This window comes from Metopolophium dirhodum, chromosome 4 (assembly GCF_019925205.1).
Source record: "Metopolophium dirhodum isolate CAU chromosome 4, ASM1992520v1, whole genome shotgun sequence".
In the NCBI taxonomy this organism is placed as follows: domain Eukaryota; kingdom Metazoa; phylum Arthropoda; class Insecta; order Hemiptera; family Aphididae; genus Metopolophium; species Metopolophium dirhodum.
Window position 1 is genome coordinate 21,142,794 of NC_083563.1, and position 26,564 is coordinate 21,169,357.

The 26,564-nt window shown below is 32.0% G+C and overlaps 1 protein-coding gene across 2 annotated transcripts in view; it reads left to right on the top strand.

Moving 5' to 3' along the window:
* Positions 1-26,564, top strand: part of LOC132942430 (discoidin domain-containing receptor 2-like) — a 178,660-nt gene that overhangs the window by 84,684 nt on the left and 67,412 nt on the right. For both annotated transcript variants that reach the window (XM_061010787.1, XM_061010786.1), the window contains exon 4: positions 8,175-8,280. In XM_061010787.1, the coding sequence (XP_060866770.1) occupies positions 8,175-8,280 (106 nt within the window). The remainder of the gene's footprint in view (positions 1-8,174; positions 8,281-26,564) is intronic.

A 26,564-nucleotide genomic window follows, 5' to 3' on the forward strand; every position in this document is an offset into this window, starting at 1 on the left:
ACACCTTTGTACGATATATATTGTATGTATATACGGCTATAACAGATTTTTTTTTGTGCGGTCCGGTGGGAGTTCTGCAGAGCTCTGAAAGAATTTCTCTGCCCCTCTCTCTCTCTCTCTCTCTCACTCCCTCTCTCTCTTTTTCTCTCTTCTCTCTATCTATCTCTCCGATACTACTCGCTCTGTGTGTTGTATACATCTCTTGATAAATGCATTGTCACGTGTATTAAAGTTCTTGCAATTTCATTTTGCCAGCGTGGCAGTGCCGTTTTCGTCGAAACTATACGCGTGTAGTATGTCCGCACAGCTGACCACGGATGTGTATAATATATCGATATCGTGCATTATTATAGGTGATGGTTATTTTTCCATCCCCAAACACCATATACATATTTATTACCTACCAAAATATTGTTTTAAACTGTTACAATACTACAGATGCTCGAAATTCGCGAGAGTTTGGTTTCTGTGCGCGCTTCAGAATTATTTTGTTGCACGCAGCCAAAGCGGTGAATTTTAAAACGGCCACGTAACTTTTCGATGGATTTCCCGTGCGTTGCGTGGATTTTTTAATTTAGTTGTGCTATTCATTATTAATTTTGGTGAATAAAATTCACCGTACGAAACGATCCCAGCCAAACTTAAGGTAAATTTAATTCGTAATAATTTTAAAACGCTTAACGTTATTCATAAATACATAATTTATTTGATTTTTGAGAATTTTGTGCATAATTTATCTGTTAACTCCTACAACTTTCAAACCCTGTTATTATCATAATTAATTCTTAAACATTTTCAAATCAGACTACCCTCCTATATATTTATTTAAATAAAACTTAAAATCTACTTAATGTTACGACTTTTAAATAACTTTTAATATTATTTTTTATTTTTTGTAACATTTTTTTTTTTTTTACTGATTCGATTGATATCGGATTGACCTAAAATCAATCTAATATAATATAACTGTACCCGTCAATTTTCTCGTTTCAAAATAAATATTTGTTTTGCCTTTTACGTGTCAAATTATTATTATTGACTTTTAGATTGATTTTCGAGCGTTCCCATATAATATTTGATAATTTTAAAAGTTTGTTTTTTATTTTAATATATTTACGATGAAAGTTTATTTTACCGAAAACCAACCTTTTTTCTTCTTCGAAATCGTAATCTACTAGGTACTCGCATACCTCTATACCGATAATAGTTGAACACAATATTGTTATAAATACAATTTGACCCAAAACTCGTCTCTTTTGTTCATAATTGTTTGATATTATTATTATAATATACGATAACCCACGTTATAATATTTTATAAGGGGGGACGAGGTGGCCGAGTGGTCTAACGCGACGGATTCGGCACAGCCGGTCCGAGTTCGATCCTCGACCACTGGGCGGCATTTTTCTCCGTGCAAGTCACGGTGTCCGGAGAACAAGTGCCGCCATCCCCCCACCCCGGGGCACGGCAGAAACCTACGGGTGCCCCATTAGAAATTCTGCCAAACACAACACACACGTGTACCAACCTACCCAATATAAAACCTACCAAACCTACCCAATATAAAACCTACAGTGCCCTCCCCACACCCAATGGCCTATGTTGCCGCGGGTTACCCAATAAAAAAAAAAAAAAAAAAAAAAATATTTTATAAAATAAATATTTGAGCATTTATTTTTTTAATATGACAGCGTTTCTAGGAAACTTAAAAGGTCAACTGTGCATAATATTAAACGCCGTAAAACGTTAGCAACATTCGGGCAATTAAAAATATATAAAATGTTAATTAATCTGACCATGTCGTGTTGTCCTGCGCATTATAATATGCAATGGCATTATTAAGTCGTAATAATGGAAATAAGTAAATTATTATCGTGCGCAAATGGATTTATTGTCCAATAACACGTATGCATGACTGCAATGGTACCTGTATATACTATATACAGTATAATACACGTTACATAAAATGCACGATTAGACTAACATATAGCGCCAGAAATAAAAAAAATAGTATTATAAATTATTATGAATTATATTGGTATATTATTATTGTAAATAAACAATCATTATATCATTATATACCACAGGGCGCAGTTTGATTGTCAATTGACGTAAATTTAAACGATTCGTGATATATACTATATAAAAAGCCATACCATCGTTCATGTACCTGTGTATTATGTGTTATCATATATATTTATTGGCATTCGGCAAACTTTTCAAATAAATAGACCTCAAGTTGGCACGATAATATTATTGCTTTTTGAAATTACTTGATGATAATAATAATAATAATATTATTATAATACGACATTTTAAACGATCGATAGCATTGCGTTGACATACATTAAATCGTTCATAAATAATTACATCGGCAGCCCCAAAAACTAATACATAATATAATAATGTTGCTCTTTTAAAACACACCTTACGGCTCACACACCCCTATTATACTATTATTATTAGTTATCGCAGAAAAAAAAAACGGTCGTTATTTATATTATAATAATATCTTGGCGTTCATCAAAAATTCAAAACCATTAATACATCGCCGACGGCTTCACAAACTCTTTTCGGGGTTAACGTTTTCGTTTTCAATGTCTGTTTGCTGCTGTGTATTATTTAGAAAAAATCCATTCGTTCGAATGAAAATAATAAACAAAATCTGACAGAATGCTGCACATTGGCAAGTATTGTAATAACTGACAACGACATGGAATCGATTTTCTGGAAACGTTTCTTGATTTTTAAAAAATCACATGAACTCTCTGTTTTTAGCTGTAATTAAGAATGTACCTATGCTATTAGGTGTACAACATAAGAAATAAGTACTTAATGATTTTATTACTCTTAGACGGAACTGTTTCATTTTTAAACCGCGATATTGTCTACATCAGTAACCTACCATTAAAGTACATACGCAGCTGTCGAGTATAAAAATCAGAAATAATTATCATGAAATTGCAATTTTAATTTAATATTAATGGCAAATGTTCTAAAATCGATAACGTAGAAACAAAATATATTAAATCCTTTGGCAAAATATATAGCGAATCACTAGATTATTAGAGGTTATGGGTTATTAATAATAATTAATATACTGATTAAATAGTGCATGAATACGAACAGTAAATATAATATTATTGCGATTAGGGAAATCGATTTATCAAAATATTGAATAAATAACCATATTATAGAAATATTATAGCTTATTTGAATATTCATATTATATTATACTTGAGTTTGAATTGAATATGTAATAAACATTGACGAAAATTCTGTAGTGCCATCGCCATGTTTAACTGTTTAGTGATATAAAATTTGAATATTAATTTTCAGCATATTATTATGATAATAGACAAATGTATATAATATTATATAAGTATTATTGTTAATACTAAAGTAAAAAGTTTAAAAAAAAACCGAAGCGAATTCGACGCATGCGGTAACGTCACACGTAATGATCGCCACTATGTATAATAATATAATAAACTAGTGCAGCCAATTTATAAAATAGCATCGTAAATAAATTATAACGGTTTGGACGTTTCCGTGAGTAAGTGATGACCAGGAAACATTATTTTCAAAGAGTCGAATACGGAGGGTGGCTCTTAAAATACGTGCGCGGAATACCACACATAAGTGCACCTTAATTTTTGATAAGAAATCTAAGACCCGTAGCAAACTGCAGCAGTTTTATAAACAACATTTTTACGTGGAATCGTTCGTAAACCTTATCGTTTCGATAAAATATAGTATAGTATAGTCGCCTACACGGATATGTTACCCGTTAAAAAAAGAAAAACATGAAAATAAATAAAGAAAAGTGCCGTGCAGCGTTCCTCTCTATACGCGCGCGACCATTGTAAATCACATACAGACCTATACAATATTATACGTACATGTGTAATAGGTATTTTTGTTTTTACGAATCGTATAATTTTACGACTTTTTCCTCTTCCTCTCGCTGCAGCGTGACGTGATTTGGAGGGTAGTTAGGGGTGCCTGGTGTGCCTGGTGTGTATGTGTACATAGTATAATATATATATATATGTATAATCGGACCTCCAAACAAGAGTAGGTTTGTGACATGCAACGGGAAAACGACACGCAAGGCATAGTCTATAAAGTATAGAACTATATTTCCCTATCCATGGTATATTATTATTATTACTATTATTATTATTATTATTATTATTATTATTATTATTATTATTATACACGATATGATATGGCTCTAGAGCTGTATAGTGTGTGTGTGTGTGTGTGAGTGGAGATATATTTTTTCACCCTCCAACCGTACTGTACGATTCACAATCCATTAATTTTGCCATGTATAATCACCTCGAGCCATACAACATAACGTATATTTTATAGGTGAGTTATGCGCTTATACCGGTAACGTAAATGTTAACAGTTTGCGTATCTATCCTATATTATTGTGTGCACATCGTATGTATGAACATGTGCCTATATATTATTGGTTTCTTGCCGATAATTGTGCCTACACAAGTGCAATAGAATTATCGAAATTTAGATAGAAAGCTCCCCGATGCACATATTATTATTGTTGTTACTATTATTTTATACTGACTATATTATAATACTGAGTATAGCCACGTAAACACACATATTGTTAATCAGTTGAAGCAACATTTACCTACGACAGATTAAGAATATATACAGAACAAATAGCAGTATTATATAATGTAGGTACAAAGCAAACACGAAATAAGGGTTTAGTTCAATTTCATCACAAATCTATGGCTAAACGTTAAAAAAAAAAACCAACAGAATACCTAGTAGTTGTACACTGTAAATTCCATGACCTAGTCGCTTTCGGCAGTCTTTAGGAAGGATCGATTGGGTGACATTAAAATTATGGGTCCCAGAAGTGCTATATTTCATAGTAGGAACGCTATTATATAAAGTACCTTCTACAACGAAGCCGTCAAAAAAATTGTTGTAAAACTGTAAAGAACGTTTAGTAACAGTTTGAATAAAAGAGAAAACTTGGTAAAAAATTATCCATTCATTGCGTTTTAATTTTTAAGTAATACGCAAGATATCGAAGATGGTAATTTATTATTCAATCAATTTCTATGCTTTTAACCAATGTCTGACAGCTTTTATTTAGATATACCATCACTTTAATATCATTATGTTTATCAAATAAATCAATCATTATAGCCACCAATTCAATTATTTACAAATGTTAACAATACTTCTGCGAAAATTATATATCCGTACAAATCAATTTAATCATAATATCATTCATATGATTTGATGTACCTACGTGATTTTTACATCGAAATTCGAAAAAATATATATAACTTCACCGCAATGGTGTAATTAATAATTATGCGTTGAATTCAAAGGATTTAAAAAGTTTATGCCAAGACGGGGTAATTAAAAAACAATAGAAATCATAATAGGTTTCACCCTTGAAAAAATGTTCAGCGAACTCCGAAGAAACGTGAAGTCTAATTTATTCGGTCTTATGATAAAGGACCAGCGGAGAAGGACAATAGCGAATAACTAGCGGTGGAAACGAATATTTGTTTTTCCCCTTAAAATTACCAACACAAAGAGGATCATTATACGTTCGAGACCTTACAAGATTTCGAAGCATTTTCGCTCATAACCACGTAGATAGCCGAGTGGCATTCCTTCGAACATTGCAGACAAAACACTTCATCGCAGTGCAGTCTGCAAGATGTCTACCTTACGCGTTTGATGACGTTCTCGATGCCCAAAACTTTTCAAACTGCGTAATTATTCAAACAACAAGATTTTCAACTTGGACTGTAGTTTTGCTTCAATCAAAGCCCTCCGTTCACAGCCCTACTATATATATAACAATAGTTGTTAATAATATAAAAGTCGGGACACTATAACAGAAATCCTAATATTGGCCTAACTCACTAAGATAATTACTGTTGTATTGAAGTAAGCCGAGTACGTCAAATACTTACTTAGCTAAAATCATATTTTAATTAGTCTTGTCGTTTTGTTAATTAATAATTATTATTATTTTACAGAAATAATTTCATTCAATATAATGTGATATTTAGGAAAACAAATATATATCAAACAAATATCATTTGATAGGTACCTAATATTAATTCCATACTGAAAATGTTCTTTTACCATCCGTCAACAATAAAATTCTCGGTTAAATATTATTATCTAACAAGATAATCATGGTTCTATTTATTAGATGATTCAGTGAGAAATAATAAATTCCTATTTAAATATCATTAAATATTATATAGTTATGACTAATCACTTATATACTATGTACCTACTATGATTTAATGATGATTTAAATTAACTATTATAATATATTAACTAGTATTGAAATTTAAAACTATGTCATACAAGGTGATCCATTTAAGTGTCTATACATTCAATATTTTGAAAAGTTTTAACTTTTTTTAAAGTTTATTTTTACAATATAATTTGATTTAATAAAAGTAATATTTTTACAATTTTATATCATTATAATTTTTTAAGTTTTAGTTTTTTTGAATGACGACATACTTTTCATAGCAGAATACTTTTTGGACAATTTCTTTATATTGAGATTTCAATCGAGTAGTTAATTAGTTATATTAAGATGAATTTAAAGAACAAACGAAATGAGAGAGAGTGACACAGGAGTAGCTAGAGTATCTCACAAAATGTTGGTCCATTACTGTGCTCATCAATACTCTGAATATTTTTAAGTTAAACTACTCGCTTGAAATTCAATTTTTATGTATACGATTACCCCAAAAATATTTCTTCAGAAAATCACCGTCAAACACGTACATACTTACTGAATTTCGAATATATCTCGACACAAGAACATCTCCAATCTTCTCGAATCGATAGCCGAAATTCTATATAATCATCCTCAGTATAACCTCCAGTCATCTGAAATTTCGTCACTGACGTCAAACTCCAATCCAAAATCTCAAATAACATTTATGTTAAGTACATAATATATTATGTCCCTAATGTAAAGTTAAAATTTTAAGTGTAAATTCATAAGTATATAAAAACCTTTTAAAATTTTCTACACCCGTTTTACCATGTTGTCGAGGGCTTTTTAAAATAAAAAAAATGTTGTATTGTCATTCAAAAAATAAAGAAATGAATAAGTTTTAATTAGTGTAGACATGTAAATGGATCAGCTTGTATATTTTGAATTTATTTAAGCTATCTGTGATGTTAGAATATTTTTAATTCGATATTAAATCCAAAAATGTATATTATATTTATATTTAATATATAAAAAATATACCAAGTACTAAATTCGACTTGCGGTTGCCAATCAAGTTGAATTATTTAAAGCTAGGTATGCTGACGCCGATTTTACCGTGAACCAAGGTACGCTAAAACTGTGATACACCTATGTCACCTATGTCCTATATAGTGTATAGCCGTATAGGTCATAATATATAGGATTTTCCACAGAAAAAAACCGAACACTGGCGAAGCCGGGCTATACACAATAGAAAATCTTGAAAATACATAATGTACATACAATTAATGCGTTTTTAAGTCATTTAACTAATACTCATATTATCTTTCTAATATAATATTGTCAATGTAAAAAATATCAGTTTTCACCGGAGGTGACTTTGCCCGGGCAACGCCGAGTGGGACAGCTAGTATTTTATATATGATAACATTTATAAATCGTATTTTAATATTATTATATTTTTATACATATACGGGTTTATTTTTTTTTTCTTTCGTGAAATATGGAGTAGGTACAAACTTTGTGAACAATATGAAACTTAATAAACAGTGAACGACATTTCTATCATTCGACGTTTATAAACGATAAGCATTAGTTTGTATTAAATTTTCAAAAAAAATCATCTGTGTTTCTTGTTTGCTCACTGTCGTCTGCGCCACGCGAAGTTGTAAAAAGTTTTGACGAACATTATTCTGGCAAACTCGCGTCTTTCGGGTCGGGCCATTACCAGAATTCGCAAGTTATTTACAATGTTTACGAAATTAAAAGTTTTTTTTTTCCCCAGACTGTTATTCTTATACACGTCACGTGAAAGTTACATGCAGTTCTCTCTCTTAGACATGACGTGATTTGATATACCATGTTTTGTAAATCTGTATAAACTTTAAAGACGATTATTAATCATTTTTTTTTCTCATTTTTGCAGGAGAATGCGATGAAGCTCTGGGTATGGAATCCGGTGCCATCCCGGATTCGGCGTTGACGGCTAGCTCGTCGTACAACGTGCCAAATGTCGGACCCAGCAACGGGAGGTAGGAACGCATAATAACAATATTGTTATATACTTATATATATTATTACTATGTTACTAACAATTACCAAAATAATCAGACTATAAGCCCTGTTCACACGTGTATCCGAAACAACGATGGTAACACATGTTATTTATGACTAAAACGTCTAAAACCATTAATTTTACAGCGCAGTTATTTACGAAAAAAAAAAAAAAAAAAAGAAAAAATGTGTACACACGTCACGGCGGTAGATAACTTATTTGAACCCATCGCTATATATATGTACACCGTATAATATATACATATATATAGGTGGTCTATATATATGTACGCGAGGGTCTATAAACCTAACCTTATATATATGTGTATGGATGGGAGTTATACTGTGTACAGTATTAGATTGATCACTCCGAGAGTACCTTTGGAACGAGTGATAATAGATACGTATATATTTGTATTCCGAAAACGACATCACGGCAATCCCGCGAAATCGTGTCCTCTTGCGTGAAGAATCTTGTTTTTTTTATCCCATATATATGTATTTGTTATCTTCGCTGTTCGAGACGTACTTCCGTCTCTCGGCACCTACATAAACTATTTCCCGCGATTTCCTTATTGCCAACCATCGTTTCCCATTATTATAGGTACACATACCTAAGATTTTTATGTGTCTGCGTGCGACTATTTTGTTCATTTATCGATATTGTTCTTTTGTACCACCTATATTCTATATTTCGCTATTGTACATATCATATTAATATGGTGCATTGCAGCCCAGTTAATCATTTATATTTCATGTCATATTTATTTTTCATAGAATTTTGTATTCCATTAGAATATCGATATAATATGCATTTATTTGTGTATAATAAAATGTAACACGAACTATGAGAAATAAATTCAAATAATAAAGTACACAATATATCAATCGTTTTTATAGGATATCGTCATATTTATGAGATGTTTAAAATGTATAATATTGAAATGTCGCAACTGTTAATATTTCTGTCTAACGTCATATGAAATAAAATATAATATAACACTATTATCGTTATATAATATTATGACATTGACTATGAAATAATAGGTTATGCATGTTGTTGGTTGGCCTCAAATGTTCAAAGAAAACAACGAGGAGCGCTTATAACACAATTCGTAAATAATTTCCATCACATAATTCATTAAACTCTAAGTAGATTCGTGGTTTGCAATAACGTGTTTGATTTATGTTTACAAAATAAAAAGTCGAGACAACTATATTGGTTTATCAGGTTAAAAATAAAATATGACTTGAATACAACAGTACTTATCGTAAAAAAAACATTATATATAAAGTAAAAATGGCCAAGTTGACGCTCAGTTTTTATAAATACCCTACCGTCGGTTAATTTATTATTGTGCTGTGTACAGTGCACTCCAAGGTCGAACAATATGTTTTTAACACTTTTCTTAAGTTTGGTTTCACGTCTGTCTGTGATCAAATCTTGCGCGCTCGATTTGTTTTACTTTTGAAAATTTAGTTTTGTGTGCTGTATAAAAATATTCGATCGTTTCGGCTGGAATGTGTTATTTTTGATTATTTTTTCACTCCAAGTATACGAGTTGTAATAAGATTAACGATGATCTCAATAATATAATATGATAGTGTGTGGGCGTGTGGCGTAAAAGTTTCTGATAAAACAATGTCTATAAATACATTATACACCGTAGATACTTATAATTAGTAGAAAAGAATAAATTTAAAATAAATAATGTCGAACGTATTTTTGAGAACTGTAATGGTAAATATTAAATAGTATATTATAGGTCTGCGAAATGCGAAATTCTAATGTATAACGATGTGTGTCGTAAAGGATAGATTTGTATACATATTGTGCACATTCTACATAGTTAACTTTACAGTGTGCAAAGTATATTATAATACTTGTTGTATGATTTATTTTAACAAATTTGGCATATTTTAGGGCATATAACAGGGGTGGCAAATTATTTTGACGCTACGTGCCAAAAATTACCTTTTTTTTTTCAACCGTGCCATTAAATTATGATAAGAGCTACCTAGAAACTGAGGTACATAATATTATGAGTATACCTATGGCTTTATTTATCGGTCAATAACGATTATTCAATTTTATGTGTAGATATTAATATAATGTACATCGTGATGTTATTTATTATTAAAATTAAAAATTATATATACAGTATAAATATTTTAATTTTTAGCGTACTGCGTACCCTCAAATTAAGCATTGAGCACGCGTGGCATATATAATATGATTTTGTCATCAGATCTGGGATTTTATTTTGCAATACAAATATTTTTGATCACATTTTGACATCCTCAAAATCCTTTCTCAGTGTACCAATACGCATGGTGGTACGCAGATACTGTCAAAATGTCAAGTCCTTAGTTACAGTTTAGGCTCTACGTTGATCAGTCAGTCAGAACACGTTCGATTATATGTGTACTATATTATAATATAATACTAATATATAAAGTAGTAAGTGGTATTATCGCTACTATAAACGCTAAACGGTAAAACTATTTAACTGGTTTTCCTGAATTTTCGCACAGATATTCTTGATAATCACCTAAAGGTTTTCGTATCAATTTTAGTCCCTCTACAGCCCTCTCCCTAAACAAGTTTTTAGATAAATAAAAAAAAACCATAATAATAATCGAATTATTTTTGTTGATTTACCTTGGTAACATGGCTCAATAAATTATTTCGTTATTTTGTTGGCATGTGTCAAATTTAGTCAGGTTGTAATCTTACTAATATAAACAAAGAAACACTGTGATTTGCGTCGTTTCTTGTTGTACCTACCTATTAACTATTTACTAACTTTTTTTTAGAACGACAGGTAGGTACATATATAATTTTGGGTTTGGATGATATGGGGGCTATTATGGACATTTTAGTGAGGAATTAATATTACTAACAAAAGGCAATGTTTGTTTGTGTGTGAATGTGATCCACAGCCAATAAGTCAATCATAATCATAATGGTTCTGAAATCTGATAAAAACTAAAAAAAGGTAAACCTATTCCCTGAGGATGTGCACTTGGAGGCCAAACTTTTTAAATCCGTATTTTATATTTGGGCCAAAACCGCACAAATGACTGTGTTAGAAATATGTGGAGCTTACATTTAACGGATAGCTTAGGAATATGGGTTGATCCACGGGCATTTAATTTGTCAACGATCAGTCAGTAATATAATATAATATGATATACATTATAATAGCTGCAGGTACTATCAGCAGTATAATATTCATCGACGAGATAGCTCTTCTCATGAGCCATATATATATGGAGACTCGGCCACTTCACACCACTCATCATCGTCGGAGTACCCATGGAAATATAATATAATCCACGTGGTAGGTACCTATGCGTATAATACGTTCGTTGTATCTAATTGATCCTGAAACCTCGCGAGCCACACAGCTCGGTTGATCGTCGAATGCAATTATTTGCACTTGCGCGTAAACTGCACATATTATTATTAGAATATATGCACACGATACTATACTATGCTCATGTTTGATTATTACGAACCGAAGCCGTTCGGCCGAACTGCAGCGAACGACAGCTTAGCTTTTAGCGCCGGGCGATACGATAGCGAGAGATGACGACTACAAATTGCACTCCACCGGACATTCAATTTTCTGCCGTCACACGGGGCCGTTATATGGTTGAGAGGCATCCTAATGTTTTAGTTTGGCATTGGGTTTCTAATGCGTATAATATGTGTCGTTGGCCCACATCAAACGTGTGATACGGTAATAATTTATTTACATATGAATCGCAAACGAGCGTTTATATTGGCGGTCGGCCGTCGTTCGAAAACTAAACCCCAAACAAATAAATCTCAACTGCAGTTGGAGTTATTTGGATAATAGGTTGATATTATATTATACCAATTTGGCGACTGACCGAGAGACGAACGATTTAATTCACACACGGTTTTGTTTCGTTTGTCCTCGGATCGATCGCTTTTAAAATGTTTCGTTATAGCTGAATTATATATGGCTAGGTACTATAATAATATGGTGTTCACTGCTGCACTGTCACGCATACGTACTACCCTGTTGGAAATAGGCACTGAAAGGTGTGTATCTTAAACATTTTTCGATTGGCAATAATTTCGTTTGCGATTTCTACATTCGTCATATGTGTACGCGTCGTTGGTTACATTTTTACTAAAAAAAAAAAACAAATCGTCGTAAGTGGGTAAAACACGCGTGGTAAATTGTCCCACTATCTTTTTTTCATTTTTGTCACACACGTTGATACTACGCGTATGATATTTTATAAATTATAATGCAGTTTGATATTATGCGGTAGAAAGTAGGTCTTACGAATATCCCGCTCAAATGCAGCACCTGCAGTGTTCCGATTAAAAGTGTGCTTAGAGATCGAACTCCCCTCCGCCGGTCCATCGACGGTAAAATAATAATAAATCGATCGCCCTATATATAGGTTAGTTACCTATGGCTGATATACGCACTGTTTAAAAGTCCCCCGGGCTCGTCTTACTATACCTACTCATACGCGGTTTGCCCCCCCCCCCCACGAGTGAAACGCGGTTTGCCCCCCCCCCCCACGAGTGAAATGGAATTCGGAGGCGGCGCACACAATTATTATTATACATCTCGTATATGCACTTCGTCAGAACTCCCGCGATCTATATAACTTGTATATATATTATATATATAATTATATTTATAAGGTTCTTAGTCGCGTGTACGCCATAAATTGCGTTTTAAGCATTATTATATACGCGCGGCCCATCACCGTAATGCAGCCGACTGTGAAACGTATACGTCGAAACACGTATATATATATACATATATAGATATATTAATTAACCGCGTTTTAATACCTGCAGAGGCAGCAGTAACAGCCGCCCCACGTTGTTATAATAATATACACCACCTACAGCAGAAGCAGCAGCAGCTGTGAGCTACAGACGACCGGAGAAGCCAATTTGTTATAATTAGCCGTATATACGCATAACGATATTATATTGGTTTAAGACGTCGAGGGGAAAAAAGAGGAAAACGACGAGCGTTTTTCTCCCTTAGCGTGCGTATAATATGTTATAAAGTTGACCGCCTTGAGCCCCTTTTTGGGCTCTCACTAGTTTACTACCTGACGCCACGGGGTTTTATCATGGGCTTACTTGGAAACAGTTTTGACGATTTAAACCAAAATTAATAATAAAAAAAAAAAAATACTAATAATTATATTTGCAAGCTTGTTATACCATCAGAAAGTGGTAGCACTGTACATTTTAAATCCGACTAGAGATTACGGATTATCGTGACTCTAAACGAGCTTTCGCTGAAAATCGATTTCAGTCAGACCCCGAATGGGGTCTCAATTGTCGATCCTAGTAATATTTTTGAGAACCCAAATAGAGTCTCAAAATCGATTTTAAGTAACTTGAAAAAAACCCGTGTCGGTCAACCTGTTATACATACGATATTATAAAATGATATAATAATATACGCGTCTATACCTACGTCATTATATTCACATGCATAAAATATATAAAGGACAGGACTGAATTTTTAACGACAAACACTCGTTATTTCAAAAAATATAAATGTTTTTAAAAATATTTTATTGTAATTTGTATGCGGTTACAACAAAACGTTTTTGTGCTTATACTGTAAAGTTATATATTTTTTAAACAATAATAATATTATTTTTACCGTCCGATAAACTGAGTGGTGAAACACATGAATACTTCCGCAAAATTTTAGTCCACGACATATTATTTTTAATAATTGAAATTCCTCACAAAATACTCTAGTGTAGGATACTAAATTTGAAATGTATGTCTCCGTTCAGGAAAGTAAAAAGACTTAAAAATGATGACGATAATAAATAGTAAAAATACATTTTTTTTCAATAATGCTGTTCCGTATACGAAACCCAAGCCGACTCGGGCCAATGACTTACAATTACGCAAAATAAATACCATCAAAAACGTTAGTACTTTTCGAGATAATGAGAGTTTACTGTTAAAAGAATCACCCGGCAGTAGGTATATACCTATGTGCATGTATATTATGTGTATGTGTATGCGGTCTCGTATATTATGTTGCTTATAATATATATATACATATATGTGTACATGTACAGAGGAGATTAAAAATAAAACACAAAAAATACAAAGTACTTATATAATATATAGGTATATAATCCCGCTCGGAAAAACAACACCACATGACTTTTATTGCTACCGGTGCCGACCCGGATTTGATTAAATTAAGCGACCTTCCTGGCATTATTTCATAATTAGCAGGGACTTGGCCGCGGCAACAATACAATCTTCTGACTTGCCCGGCTTAAGCACGCCTCTGTCTGCCCTCTGTTTTTAAGGTCGGGGTTATTCTGCGCGTTATGGACGGTTTCCAAAAAAAAAGAAGAAAAATAAGTAAATAAAATAAAACTATGGCGAGCAAACAATAATTAACCTAGAAAAAAAACAACACTGGAACTTTGATACATTATAATAATATTATTATGACGTGTAATTTAAAATCGGATCAAATCGACTTGGCGTTTAAATTTGACTGACATATACCTAATTATGGTTATTACGCGCAGTATTCGTTCTGAACACTAGGTACCTATATATAATAGGGCATAGGTACCTACGATGGAAATGAAAAATAACCGATTTGAATTCGTAATTTTCCGTAACGTAGTTGTGTCATGACAAATTTTCACATAGAATTAGAGATGCGCGTGTTTCTCTAATATTTGAGATCAATACTTAAACGCCCTCAAATAGTTTTCACATTCCAATAAAACAGTATAGTATACATTGATAAATTTTTTTTCTTTTGTTAAATTCATTTTGATACGATCCTTTAAATCAGGTATAAAGACATGACTTAATGAATAAGTAATTACATAATTATTATAAAATTATTTAATTTAAATTGCCAATTATAAATCACACTGTAATATTTATCAAATACACTACTCATTAAAAACGTGATTCTTGTTTGTAGACAATTTAATTTAATTTTGTTTGCAAATATAAATAAATATTGATAAAAACAAATCATAATTTTGAATAAAAAACTATTAATTTATTATGACACAAATCTTAAGCGCTCCGAGTTTGAAATAATTAATAATATTATGTTTACGATTTACTCCTGGTAATGAGATTTTCTCAAAAACGTTCTAATCCGTAAGAATAGAATTATGTTTACTTTAAACTTTACTAAAGACTTTGATTCAGATTTAATTTAGCATAAAAAAATATGTAAATTTGAAATAGAATGTGTAATTTTGATTTTTTACTTATATGGATGGAACGCATCCATGAGTAATGGATAAAGTATTAGTACCTACTATCAATATGAAGTTTATTTAATATAATATAATATTTACAATAAACTTGTGTTATTATGTGTGTGCGCGCGTGCAAGATTTAATATTGTATTAGTACAACTACACAGTACTGTATCATATTGATTAAAATATTCTAGTTGAAAGAGTATCTTGATATTAAAAAAAAATACCGTTATAATATATACTAGTTAACCTGATATACATTACAACTAGGTACATGTCGTGATCGTAAAATTATCCCTACTAACTACCTAGTGTTTATAAGTATGTATTTTCTTTAAGAATAATTAATGAATAATCAGTAATAAGTTAATAATATATTAACATCAGTTGCAAAAATCAATACAAATCGTATGATAATAAATTCATTATAATATTATTATGTACACACAAAATTATCAAACAGCTTTATACATTGTATTTTTACCAATAAATTTTGTTTTATTATTTTATACAAATTCAAATAATCGTATAACACTTTGAAATTCGTCGTAAATTCTAAAACGTATAATAAATTTTTTCCCAACGAGTTTATGAAAACACAACGAACTTTGAAAGTTATTTTGATTCATACATTGAAAGTAATCGATAAATGTATATGAATGTATGTTCTTAGAAATGTACGGTTGAAACTTTAACACGGAAGTGTTGTGGATTATAAAAGTTCCTTTTAAACATTCGAACTCAAAATGAAACACCATCTAAGACACATATTTTGTAGTTGAGTATTTTAACATCATTTCACACAGCTGAAACGTAATAATAATTGTTAAAACCAATATTTTAACGTTCATTTTCGCGGACATATATCTATACACTTCTCCGTGCTATAAATTATAATCCATTTGGTGTGTTTTTTTTAGACTCTGCTCTCATGTTCTGCATAATATAATTTAATCTTTATTTATACGCGTAGATTATTAAATTATTTAAATAAATAAAGAACGCCACTGCTCGTAGGAACACAAAACACGGTTTATGTGAATGCGTATTATACACATAGTAATATACTAATACAACGATAATATTACACAGTATTCGTTGTATTATATTATTATTTAAAATGAAACTATAGGCATTTATATGTATATATACGGGTAGGTAGGTAGGTATACTATTGAAAACGCGAATATATTAAAATATTATAAAAGAGTCACGCACACATGGTATAGTATAAAGAACGCCGGTGTATAGATGTGGTCTTTTTTCTTTTCATTTTTACCGGCTAAACAATATTTCCATATTTCCATAAACATTTCCACGGGACCCAATGGTTTCTCTCGCTCGGCGTCTGTGCGTCTGTCTGTCTTGTTCGGTTGACGTTCGTCGCGTGTATAATACTCATCGTCTCGTCCGCACAGACTCGGCTACTAATTAGACCAGTGAATCGTATTATATACGACGAGAATACACACACACACACACTTGCGCGAGATCTATGTATATATTATGTAGGTATACAATATAATACATATATACTATTATAATACGTATTATACGCGAGTGGGTACGACGCACTTAAGATTTACCTTTACGAAAAGCTGAACATATATATATATATATATATAGGTGTTGTATGTGTGTGCATGCGTAGCAGAGAGACCGTATAATATGCTAACGAGTGTAACTGGGCCACTTTGTAGACATTCGCCGCGGGTGTAGTCACCGCACGGCCGTCGTCATCTCTCGCACCGTCACCGCCGATCCGGCACATATAATATTATATATAACATCGCATAAACCTCATCGTCGCGCGCCCCTAAGTGATATTTGGTGTAGCCGAGAGTAATTGTAAATTAGACAGACAGCTCGCGGAGACACAATGTGCGGCACCCGTCATCGTCGTTTTGATACGGAGGCATACCCACGCACGTATATTATGCGGATAAGTATAATCATTGTAATAATAATATCATACAGGGCGATTCACCGTGTTCGACCCCGCTTGTTTTCCTTAGTGTACACGTTTTGTCAACCGATGGGCTACTTGTTTTAATTTCGAACTGGGGACATCATCAATGTTTTAAAAATAATATATCCACCGAATAATTTACGTTAATAACCGGAGGGGGAGAGAGCGGGCGTCATTCGAAAAACAGAAGTCTAAATCGCAACAGGACACTGCAGGTGCTCGAGCAGTAGGAAAAACCTCGAGAAACAGTAAATATTATTGTCTTTGACGAGACGCGTATATTTGAAAAATCGCAAAAATCAGAAAAACATGATGAACAGGCAAAGCGTGAAAGGGCCGAATAATGGGCGAGTGAGCACATCAACATGTTTGTTATGTACGAATCACCCTGTATGCACACAAGTTGTTGACGTGCTGCCGTGTCGTTCGTGCGCAATGTCGCGCGGCATTGTCTGTTTACACGACGACAGCAGCTACTATGGCCCCAAAAGTTTGGACGTGCGAGAGGCGTCCGTCGGGGCGCGACAGAAACACGCGTGCCCGCCGCCGAGTTTAATTTCCCGTCGACGTATATATAGTTTGTGCGCCTCCCCGCGATTTTCCGACTGATGACTGTCGCGGTACGCCGTGTGGGTGGTGCACATGACGGCTGCGTGCGTTTCGGAGCGGGTTCGGCGGCGGAAAAACTTCGGCCGGAAACTTAAAACGCTTTTCCCGCGGATTTTTTATGGCCGCGGCGTCGTTTCGTGTAGTGTTTGTTTTTCACGAGCGGTCGGGCGGATGTGTGGATTAGGTATAGGTATAAAACACACGGTGACGTACCTTCCTACATTTGCGTTATTGTGTATTAATATAATTATGTAGGTACATGACGGATAACGAGAGAGAATAATATGACAGAGAGAGTAACGAAATTATTAGCCCGACGAGTCTGCTGCAGCGTATTTTACATTTTTACCTTCCAATTATTGCAAGCAGCTACAACTGTACGCAGGTAAAAAATATATAAATTTAAAACCAACTCTCCGCGATATTCGCTCGAAATTTAATTCGTTTATTTGTTATATATACTATATATATATACCTACATTCGCACAATATTATATACTCGTTCAACTACAAATTATATGGTCGTACCTGGGTCTGAAATATACAATATCATTGTATCGCAAGCGTGTATGCGTGCATTTATTATTCATTTTCAATTGAATAAATTACGAATTAATATCATATTATACCTGGTGCGTCGGCTATACGGCTCTTCTCGATTTCACATGTTGAAATTTTAAATTATAATAGCGACCGTTATAAACCTAAGGTCGGCTATATTATGATAAATAAATCATTCGGGCACCACCTACAACCCGAGCCGTATAATAAAATAAACATATCTATCTATATATATTATATAAGTATCGACTGTATAATATATAAGCCAATGGTGGTCTGTCTCCTATACGAGACAATGAAACGATATCGTATAATATAATATGCGTCTATAGGGTATTTTCGGTTAAAAAAACTAGACCTTTTGTGTGGTCACATTTAATATTTAAGTTAACGTAATAAGATATAATAATGTTTTTTTTTCAATGTTTAATAACGTCGCTTTTACAACGTACGTCAATATCACTGTACATTAAAAATTAATTGGTAATGAATATAATATTATAATAGTTTAGCACTACCTACATTACATTGTGTCGTATAGTTATTCTACAATGTATATAGATAGCACTTATCGTATACATATATCACTGAATTTAAGACATTCTATAGAAAGCTGAAAATATCCGTCGAAAATTTAACAGTCTTTGTAGTGGGAGGGGGAGGTATTTCTGAATGAAAAATATTGTTTCATACTCGATACACCTTGGCATATCGTGTCTTAAATATAAAATTATATAATACAGTTAAGCTTCCATGTAACGGTCGCCGAAGGGACAGAAAATAATTACCGCTATTTAGAGGTGACCGACGATCGTTAATATAAATGCAACACTTCCAGATGACCGCTATATAGAGTGCGTAAAAAAAAACCAAATGCACACACAATAATATGCACATACTAAAAAACGTATTCGTAACAAGAGTTATTTACTTATAAAATTATATATTATGTACATTTTTTTTTAAATTTCACAAAATTACAATCTATACAAATTAGTGCACGATAAGTCATATAAGACAAGGGTCATACAGTATACATAATGCATGATTACTTGAATAAGAAGCCACACATTGGTGGCACTTGACTGGGAGTTACGTACAATTTAAAATTTAAAATTTGTGTATATTTTAAACATATTATACATATTATGTATGTATATTAAAATTTAAAAAATCTAGTAATATTAGTTTGTTTTACATTTTTATCACCTGAAAATTTTTTTTCGAAATGAATTTCTGCTGTTTTTAATAAATTAAAACCGTATACGTCACCTTTTTGAAGAATAAAAAGAACTAATTGTTTTATTTGATTAAAAAACTCTGAATAATTGTATACACGCTTCACACAGGTTCTTCAGTCTGTTCAGCTTCCTGGGTTTCTTCATTATATTCCTCCTCATCATTATCTCTAGTGATAATATAGTAATGTAAGCATATTATATTATTTAATACACATGCCATATATTATGTAAATGAAAAAATGTGCGTTCCAGATGAGCGTTACACATGTATATCATGGGTATAAATTGTCTCTTCCTAAAATATGTTCTTCTCAACACACTGCTACCTATGTTTATAGTTTAGACGACGCAACGTTATCAGAACTGTGATATATTCGTATCGTATCCCACCCTCCGCGAATTCAAATGATAAAATATAATAATACCACCATACGAATATTATATTAAAAACAATAAAATAATATTAATAAGTAAATATATGAACTCTACACGCTATTTTTACGATTTGTTCGCGAATTGTAAAAGTAAACACGAGCGTATAGTATACACCGGTAGTATACTTTAATCTAAATCCTTCGCGTACAGTTTATATACATATAGGCGTTATACTGTTATGCATGTACCTATATATATATACATAGGTGCATAATATTGTATACCTATATATATACAATTCAATGGCACCGCAGTGAAACATTTTATGGTCTGTATAATATAAGTAAATATAATAATATTATATTATAGGTAGATACAAATACATATTAAACCTAATATATATATAATATTCGATATTACCTATACCATACACGCACACAACACATAATAGTATTCAACAAACAAAGGTTTATAATTCGAGCTTATACTTACTGGAACATTATTTGTTAGTTATTATTTTCATTATTCATTTTACACAAAAATGTTGGCCGTTCGCTGCGCGCGCACTCGATACTATCCACTTCAGGCTAAACACACTGGCGCGTACTATTTTCCTATGTTTAAAACGCCTGTTGAATAGGCCGATTAACCGAATAAAATCCCAGGAATTGCATTTAGTAATGCTTTCACTAACAACCCCTCCCCCCCCCCCTATCCATGCCCTCTCATTCATTCCGACCCTTTTCCCGTGCGTACATCACCCCAGCCGACGCCGTCACCGCTGCCACTATTTTCCGAAGCTTTTGCACTTTAATTAGGAATATTACAGTAATAATACTATTCATGTATTAATAGAGAGCAGTGGTCACGTATTCTAATGCCATATGAATTCGGTATGTTCGAATAAAATGTGTTCGATACATTTCATTAAATTATTTTTTATCAATAAATAATGATCTATTCAAATAGTTATATTACGTTCGAAGGTTACATAATATTCAAATATAAAACCATATAAATTAACAGTTGAAATAATCCGAACGTACAAATAATTTAAGTACATATAGGTTATTTTTCAAAGAAAATGATTAACTTGAGCTATAATTTTATTGAGATAATTCAACGTTAACAACAGCAGGATATAAGTTGATGGTGAATAAACAGTATATATCTATGTAATATGTGCTTCTAAAATTGTAATGTTAATATAATATGGAGAAAATTATTAAAATGACGCGTTAAGACTATAGAATATTTTTAATGATATAATTTTTATATATAACTGAACTTATCTGATATATGTATCTAGAATCTAAACAGATAATATTATTTCATCGAGATCTGTAACAAGAAGACATTTTTGCTAGATACCAGTTAATCTTAATAATGATTATTGACTTATTAAGTATTGTATTAGTATTAATTATTTACTTACTTGCACTATTTTTTTTTATCTCATATACAGCTCGGTGGTAGAAGCCATTAGTTAACATGTCTTAATTACTATTTACAATTATTACAAGTACATTACATTTTTAATTTGACAATACGATTACATTTTGTCTAATAAATTAGTTATTTTTAAAAATGTCAGGATTTTATTGTTCTGGTCTGGGTTTGGTCCGAGGGTTAAGTCGAGAGTTTCGGTCAAGTTGAGGTCCATTCGCTCCTGTTCCACTTACACTATTCTTGTACATATACAATCAACTATTTAGATTTGGTATTATGTATATATAAGCAGCAATCAGCGTGGTCCCTCGTCCCTGAAGAAAGTTTCAACTACCTTACTATATATTATTATATTATGTTCGTGATATTTTATTATCTACCTAATCTTGTAAAATATTATGATCATTAAAATAAAAATATTTATCTCAAAGTTTTATCAATTGATAATATCGTGATAGATAATAATATCATTATATGTAGTATGTACTACGTATCGAACAACAGCACGGCGGTCTCGAAAGTATAATACAAGTACTTATATAACGAGGGTCCATCTCGAACAGTCTGTTGTAATAACACTGATACTTAAAATATGATAAAATACAAGCGTAGCGGCCAATATGAAAGAAGATCAGCGTGGTGGTTACTTGATCGTCTATGAGGGGAAACGAAGGGAGCCGAGGCTAAAAATAAGTAGGTAAGTGTAGGTAGGTATACCTTTCTTATTAAAAAAAAGAAAAAAACAAAATATATTCACATTCACTATTTCTATAGGTCAAATAATATTATACCAGCATTGTGGGTATTTACTAGAACAGGTCCTGCTAACATAATATTATAACGTCGCCCTTGTAATAATAATTATTAATAACATAATACAATATATTATTATAATGATATGGTCACGTGAGGGCACTATAGTTTTACGTCCGCTTCGATACGACGACAACGACCAAGACGGTTCAGTGCGCGCACAAAACTTCTGGGGCACGGCGAAACTTTGGTTTTAACCGGTATAACCACTGCTTATCCGACTCTTATATCACGGCGAGTCGAGGGGAGTGTGTGGGGGGCTTCGAGTAAACTAAACAGTATACAGTATCTATTATAATATAATATACGAAAATACCAACCTGAGACGCTAATATGACTATATTATAGTATATAGGTATAATGAAGTACATACCAGGTATAGATTATTTGTATAACTAAATGTGCTGTTACTTTTCTCGGTAAATACAAAATGTGTGCATATTTGAAGAAAAAAAAAGTTTTCGTAATTTTAAGTCATCACCGTACGTCGATTCTGAATAAAACTTAATTTTTCATTATTTTCTATATAATTATACATTTTTTTAAGTTCTTACTTTATAAATGACAATATATTATATAAGAATACATTTTAATTTGCTCAATGCTAAGAAGAATATTTTTCCGAGGACTTGTGTACTTACAAATATAATTTTGAATATTAGGTATACAAACCATTTAATAATTAGGTATATTATAAGACTTAGACGAATAATAATAATTGTGCGTGCGAGTGTTTTCCGCAATCTACGAGTCAGTATTGCGCGTCATAATATGAGTCGATGTCGATCATATTCGGCCGACGAAGAATCTGTACGATATTATAATATAATCGTAGTATTAATAACTACTAAAAATATTAAAAACATTTTAACGTTTCAACACGACGACGTGTGTGTGCTCGCCTGTGGAGTTCGTTTCAATTCGCGTAGTTATTGACTTCATACTTTTATTTTATCTTATTTTTTTTTTCTTTTTTACTTCCAACTCCCAGATCGTCGCTCCGAGAATGTTTAATCTGAATAATGGAAAGATGATATTCGGTATCTACTTCAGTCCGTTGCTCGAGTTTTAAGAAAATATACATAAATACATAAATACATAAATATACGTATGCAAGCGTATATTTTACAGTTATCTTTAATGGTAAGATATCGCGGTATTTATGCAGTCGGGTAAAGGTTTATCATAATCACGGCCTAGCTGCGCATAACCAATGTATTACATTTTTACTACAAAGGCTATTATAATCGGCTTAATAACGCTGATGGGATACTTATTTTTGTAATAGCACTGCATATTATACTATAATATTATTATATTTTATTATTATACTAGCAAGAGAAATTATATAAATATCATAAAACGTCACGAATTTAATGTCGCATGAAATAAATAATACTTAATAATATCAACTGATAAATCTTGAAGTCTATACGAAGCTTACTATTTCTTTTATTATTGTATAGGATGATTCGTTATTTATTTGAACTTATATAATATTCATTGTCGAATTCGGAATACTATAAACTTATGAATAATTATGATTTATGCTCAAAAATTAATTAAAGCGAATTTTTATTTATTTAAAATTCAAAACTATCTATTTATTTTATCTGACATAGCTATGTATAATATTCAAGAATAATATTTGACAAATGATATTGAATAAAAAATATTTTATTTAGTTTTTAGGTGTGTGTTGGTTTATAATAATCTGTATATTAACATTAAATGTTCCCGATTACAAGTTCATATTTTTATCAAATGTTTATTATTTAAAGGTGGATACAAGATACCAAATATCTGTAGGTACCCTATGATTATTATTTTATATTTAATCCTGCGAACTGCGAAGTCCAATGTGCTCTCATTTGATGGTTTCTTCAACAAATGTATAGGTCTTTATTTTATTCTATTTGCACTTATGCTTATTGTACCACTAATGCACGGGCTTTAAATGATTAAAAATATAAAACATTGAACTCGAATGCTAAGAATTCTTAATGTAAAAAATAATAAAGTAACCACTAATAAAGGTGGTTATGAAAAACAAAAATGTCATAAACATATAAAATAGTCATTACAATTTTATTCTAAATCTGAAATGATGCAAGATTTTTTGCAAAAAAGTATAGAATATTTTACAGAAATTATATTTTATCGTTAAGTTTAAAGAAAAAATAATTTAATATGATACTGATTTAACTGATATATTATATTCATTATTCAAGGGATTTTATTTTTTATATTATATTTTCTCTACAAAATGAACATTTGAGTTTTAATCGTTTGTATTGAATACGGTAGTAGTACTTGACGCTGGTCGCTGGAGATAAATTATTAAAAATGTTTAGATAGGTAAATTATTTTTTAAAATATGGTTCGTATAAATTGAAATTTGGTTCTTCAATCATCCTTATTAAACAAAAAAGTTCATATTATATGCGTTTTTATTCAATGGAAATAATGGCATTATACTTGTATAAACATAATATGTGTAATATAATACTTCTATATTATGAGTATGTAGGTACATCATATTCATATTATAAACATTCAAATTTAACTTGTTCATAGCTGCGGGTGAAATGAAGGCAAGTCTTCCAAACAAGTTGAGCTTATTCTGGTGTGTTCGAATTATTGTTTTCCTAAAAAATAAAAATACTGCCGTATAGCCTATAGGTACACGCCAAACGGAAATAATAATAATTGTACGGAGATCGAGTGCGATGTATATTTTTATAAGTTTTTAATATACATGAGTGCGCCGGAAGAAATAAAAAATTTATAAAACCCAAACAGTTATGTTTTATTGTGTACGAACTCTTGTATACATATAATATATACCATGTACATATTTGTCTATACATATAGTTTCATATTATAATATTTTTTCACACTCATTCTGCTGTCATTAACGACGCGTCAGTGGGTTTATTTGTCGACGGCACTTACGCAATACTGTCCTGTGCGCATATTGAATACCTACTGGCAACTTCTTTTAAATAATTATATATATATATCTACACGTCTTTTACTGTATTATAACTATGTGTTATTTACATAGACCTCTATATACATAATTCATATACCCACACATATACATATTATATATGTATAATAAACGTGAATGTGTGGTGGCATTTGTTCGTCGGACGCCTGAGCGAAAATGCAAATGCAAATGCAACACGAATTCGCCATTAAAATCACCGTACAGACGTTCACACGTGGGCACACAAACAAAATGGACTTGAGAGAGAGAGAGAGAGAGGAATACGTCGTAGTATAATACGCGTTTACATTTTGCCTGCGATATGTGTTGGGCAGGAAGGGCATTTGGGATGATATCGATAAAACCCCGTCTGGCACTGTTATATTGTTATACTATTATATTGTACATAATAATATTCGTCCAGAGTTAAAGGTCACGATGAATATTGTTGTGGTACGACCTTCATTTCGAATGAGATTTCTTTTTATAAGGCGGGTAACATTGTATTTTTTTTACAGTATATTTTTCACACTCGCAATCTGGTACGACCAGGCGCAAAAAAAAACGGTTTGTCGATGATAAAACAAACTGACGCTAGTTTTTGAAAATAGATTAATAAGTGGATATGAATCTAAAAAATAGATTTTGACAGTCATTAATATCATTAATACCTGTTGTATACCGCGCCATATACCGCAGTATACCGCATATCTAATATTTCAGGGGTGGTCGCTGAAATCGATTTCGCTGGAAAGTGTGTAGCAGCTATAATGAACGACGCGCACCTATACATTATAATATCATCATGACAACATCATCTAATACCGACGCTTCAGTATATTATAGCAGTCGTCACCATGTATATATATTTCGTCTCATCCGGAGGAGCAGCTCAAGTGAAAATCGAGTTTTGACGGCGGCGCGTGCTCGGGCGACCGTGCAAATAAACGCCACATGTCTAGCGGA